The 5,000-nt window shown below is 44.1% G+C and overlaps 1 protein-coding gene across 1 annotated transcript in view; it reads left to right on the top strand.

The window, feature by feature from the left end:
* LOC308382527 (1-phosphatidylinositol 4,5-bisphosphate phosphodiesterase epsilon-1-like) overlaps positions 1–5,000 on the top strand; it is a gene marked incomplete at both ends in the record, with an annotated part of 18,553 nt that overhangs the window by 9,863 nt on the left and 3,690 nt on the right. Inside the window, 3 exons of the mRNA XM_080860931.1 lie at positions 320–558; positions 987–1,048; positions 2,113–2,278. Coding sequence (XP_080717057.1) covers positions 320–558; positions 987–1,048; positions 2,113–2,278 — 467 coding nt within the window. The remainder of the gene's footprint in view (positions 1–319; positions 559–986; positions 1,049–2,112; positions 2,279–5,000) is intronic.

The following is a 5,000-nucleotide window of genomic DNA, read 5'->3' as shown; positions in this document are numbered from 1 at the left end:
AAACACCATCCCGCCACTTCTCATACGCAGAAGGAGAAGGCAGATTATGATGATGGCTGCACTGCCTGCCTGTAGTCACTTATGCCTGCCTACAGAGTGATTACTGGTTCTGCTCCCACCTACCTAAATGCTCTTGTAAGGGCAAATGTTACCCCAAGGATTCTGCGCTCTTCTAGTGAGCGGAGTCTGGCACTGCCAGACTAGGTGGTGAATTGTAGTAAAGGTAGTAATTTGGTAGGTAAAGGTTCATGAATCTGTTTCATAATGACTGGGGTTGATTAGCTGCTTGATCACAGACGTCCCTCCTCTGTATCCGTAGACCTGCTGACACGCAACGGCTCCGACATGGGCCTGTTCATCCGCTCCCGGCAACCGTTGCCTGACAACCAGAAGCAGATCTCGGACGCCATAGCAGCGGCCAGCATCATGAGCAACGGCACGGGCGTGGAGAACGCATCGCTCGGCGTGCTCGGCCTCTCCTTCACGCAGCTCAGCGACTTCCTGGTCAACTGCCAGGGAGAACACCTCACCTACGGCCAGCTGCTGGGCCTCATTCAGGTGGGCAAACACTACATTTCCCATCATTCAGGTGGGCAAACACTACATTTCCCATCATTCAGGTGGGCAAACACTACATTTCCCATCATTCAGGTGGGCAAACACTACATTTCCCATCATTCAGGTGGGCAAACACTACATTTCCCATCATTCAGGTGGGCAAACACTACATTTCCCATCATTCAGGTGGGCAAACACTACATTTCCCATCATTCAGGTGGGCAAACACTACATTTCCCATCATTCAGGTGGGCAAGTACTACATTTCCAAGAAGCATTTTCTTGCCTTCCTTTTCCTGGATCTGAGGAAAGATTTGATTCATAGATTTGAAAGGAAGGATGAGTGAAATATTGCTTTTTTTCTGGAAGAAATGGCCTTGAAAGGAATGCTAAAATATTTCTTAAAAAAAAACTATTTCTCATTGCAGAAATTTGAGCCTTCAGCTGCCATGCACCAGATGGGCTGGATGTCCTTTGAAGGCTTTGCCAGGTAAGTTCCCAGATGTGTGTGTGTGTGTGTGTGTGTGTGTGTGTGTGTGTGTGTGTGTGTGTGTGTGTGTGTGTGTGTGTGCGTGCTTCGCCAGGTAAGTTCCCAGATGTGTGTGTGTGTGTGCTTCGCCAGGTAAGTTCCCAGAACTGCCAAAAAGTTTCTCAATTTTTTTTTTAATACCATACTGAAATAGATTGGTCTAGCATTCTTCTTTTACAACAAAACTGTACCTTAAAACGATATACAAATATAGATGTCCATTATGTCCACAGTACTGTATTTGTATATCGTTTTAAGGTACAGTTTTGTTGTAAAAGAAGAATGCTAGACCAATCTAGTTAGGTAGTTACTTACATTTCAGATCCCACATACTGCTTTCCCTCATCTTATGTCACCAATGTCATCGTTGTCACTCCTCATTCTGGATCCTCTGAGCTCCTATCAGGCGAATCTTTCCCATCATCCTTCGGGTGTTGGTGGAACAGTGTAAACCATAGACATGTATAGATCTATATATAGATCTCTATATGTCTATGGTGTAAACGGTTGATCTAGGGTTTGATTCCTGGCCGCTGCAGCATGCCCTTGTAAGTGTCCTGGGCTAAAAGCTTCAGCTAATGACTGGCTCTTCACCGTGACCTCTCCCGTAGGTTCCTCATGGACAAGGACAACTTAGTGTGTGTGTGTGTGTGTGTGTGTGTGTGTGTGTGTGTGTGTGTGTGTGTGTGTGTGTGTGTGTGTGTGAGCTTCAGCTAATAACTTGCTCTTCACCGTGACCTCTCCCGTAGGTTCCTCATGGACAAGGACAACTGTGTTTGTGTCTGTGTGTGTCTCTGTGTGTGTGTGTGTGTGTGTGTGTGTGTGTGTGTGTGTGTGTGTGTGTGTGTGTGTGTGAGCTTCAGCTAATGACTGGAACTTCACCGTTCCCTCTCCCTCAGGTTCCTCATGGACAAGGACAACTGTGTGTGTGTGTGTGTGTGTGTGTGTGTGTGTGTGTGTGTGTGTGTGTGTATATGTGTGAGCTTCAGCTAATAACTTGACCTTCACCGTGACCTCCCCTGTAGGTTCCTCATGGACAAGGACAACTTTGCGTCCAGGCTGGAGGAGTCGGAGGCGGACCCAGAGGAGCTGCAGTACCCGCTGTCCTACTACTTCATCGAGTCCTCCCACAACACCTACCTCACCGGCCACCAGCTCAAGGGAGAGTCCTCCGTGGAGCTCTACTCTCAGGTGAGTCCTCCCACAACACCTACCTCACCCTCAGGTGAGTCCTCCCACAACACCTACCTCACCGGCCACCAGCTCAAGGGAGAGTCCTCCGTGGAGCTCTACTCTCAGGTGGGTGAGGGGGACCAGGGGTGATGGGAAGAACCATAGACAGGGGTAGGGGGGTGGGGGTGGGCAACATAGACATACAGTGCCACTTGAAAGTATGTGAACCCCTTGAGCACTTAAGCGTTTTCTGTTGTTTTACCATGATTTTTCATTTTTTTATCACCAATTTTCCATAGATGAAATGTCAGGTTTATGTTTATCATTTGCATGTACTTGTTTAGAGGAAATTGTTTGAGTAGCCGAAAAACTACATGAAACATGGAATTAGTCCATTTCAAAAGTAAGTGAACCCCCAGCTGAATTGATAAAGTCAAGCAGGTAACAGATTCAGTGAAACTTATTTGGGTGATTAATTAGTCAATTGAGCAAACCGATCATCTGAGACATCCTTAGGGAAAGGTTTGGGCAACACAGATTAAAAGAGAGAGGAAACCAACCAAACTACTGTAGTGCCAAGGTGTACCCACACAGATCAACAATGCAGAGAGGAAACGAGATACCCGAGAACATCAGGAAGAAGGTACTGACAGCCCATCAGTCTTGGGAAAGCTATAAGACCATCTCCAAAAGATTCCAGCTCCATCCATCCATCCAAGACAAATCATTTAGAAATGGAGGGCATTCAACATGACCGCATCTCTGCCTAGAAGTGGACGCCCATCAAGACCATCACCAAGAAGCACCAGAAGAAGAATAAATCAGGTAAAAGTCAACCCACACATCACCTCTAAAGAGTTTCGGACCTCTCTGGCAGCATCTGGGGTAAATGTACATGGGTCTACAATCAGACGAAAATTGTTGGTTTTGATTGTGACAAAATAATTCTATCTCGGACTCATCTGTTTAAAGAAGGGACTTCCAGAAGGCCTTTGGTTTATCCAAGTGCTCTTGGGCAAAGTTGAAACGGGCAGTTTTGTTCTTTCTTAAGAGCAGAGGCTTCCTTCTAGCAACCCGAGCATGAATGTTATGTCTATTCAATTTTCGTCTGATTGTAGACCCATGTACATTTACCCCAGATGCTGCCAGAGAGGTCCGAAACTCTTTAGAGGTTATGTGTGGGTTGACTTTTACCTGATTTATTCTTCTTCTGGTGCTTCTTGGTGATGGTCTTGATGGGCGTCCACTTCTAGGCAGAGATGCGGTCATGTTGAATGCCCTCCATTTCTAAATTATTTGTCTTGGATGGATGGATGGAGCTGGAATCTTTTGGAGATGGTCTTACAGCTTTCCCAAGACTGATGGGCTGTCAGAACCTTCTTCCTGATGTTCTCGGATATCTCGTTTCCTTTCGGCATTGTTGATCTGTGTGGGTACACCTTGGCACTACAGTAGTTTGGTTGGTTTCCTCTCTCTTTTAATCTGTGTTGCCCAAACCTTACCCTAAGGATGTCTCACATGATCGGTTTGCTTAATTGACTAATCAAGCACCCAAATAAGTTTCACTGAATCTGTTACCTGCTTGACTTTACCAATTCAGCTGGGGGTTCACTTACTTTTGAAATGGACTAATTCCATGTTTCACGTAGTCTTTTGGCTACTCAAACAATTCCCTCTAAAAAAAGTACACGCAAATGATAAACATAAACCTGACATTCCTTCTATGGAAAATTGGTGATGAAAAAAATGAAAAATCATGGTAAAACAACAGAAAACTCCTAAGTGGTCAAGGGGTTCACATACTTTAAAGTGGCACTGTATATACACTCCTCCCAGATCAGACAACACAACGTCAATCGGTCATCATCAGACATATCGTAGTAGACAGGTGAATGGCGAGGTAAGAGAAACAAAATTAAAGGTGCACGGTATTTTGAAAGAGGTCGATCATCACCAATAGGCTAATATCATTAGATATGGGCTTGCATTTTCATTAAGCAGGAAAAATTAACCTTAGACATGCAGGGATAGCCTGCTACTGGTGTGTCAACTCGCAAGCGCTAGTTAAAAAGAACAATGCTGCTAATTCTAAATGATTTAGCAAGTAGTCTATGCGATCTCCGAATCACATTTCTCATTCCTAGCTGGATGAATTTCAAACTTATTTGTATCAATGAATCAGCTCTTAATGTGACCTCATCAAACACACTCAAAATCTACAGAGTACATATTAAGCAACATATAAAAAATGCTGGAGTTGTTGGCTGCTTGCTTCACTGCTTGTGGATGGTTGCTCATCATCTGAATCTTCCTCCTGGCTATGCATTGGTCCTTGAACATACACTATTCACAAAAAGTTAGTGATATCTGGCTTTTGGGTGAGTAGTGTATTTTAGCATTGACCCTGTGAATATTTTTTTAGAAAAGTAACCTACTAACAAATACTAATAATTGTATTAATATTGATTGATTCACATCCATATGAATGGATGACATGACAAACAAGTGGTGGAAAATGGAAAGTATTTGTTAGTAGGTTACTTTTCACAAAGTTAACTTTAACGGTGATGTGTTTTTTGTTTAATTTGGCAACTTATTTACTGCATAATCCTCGAAAGATTTGTGAAATTTGCCCCTCCGGATCAGAGCCCCCCTACATAGAAAATCCCAATTTAACCCCTGTGTATATATGTCTATGGTGGGCAAGATGAGCCTCAGGAAGAACCATACACAGGGTGGG

The sequence above is a fragment of the Sprattus sprattus genome, assembly GCF_963457725.1.
Source record: "Sprattus sprattus genome assembly, contig: scaffold_225, whole genome shotgun sequence".
In the NCBI taxonomy this organism is placed as follows: domain Eukaryota; kingdom Metazoa; phylum Chordata; class Actinopteri; order Clupeiformes; family Clupeidae; genus Sprattus; species Sprattus sprattus.
Note: the sequence above shows the minus strand (reverse complement) of the source record. Positions and strands in the feature narration are given on the sequence as shown.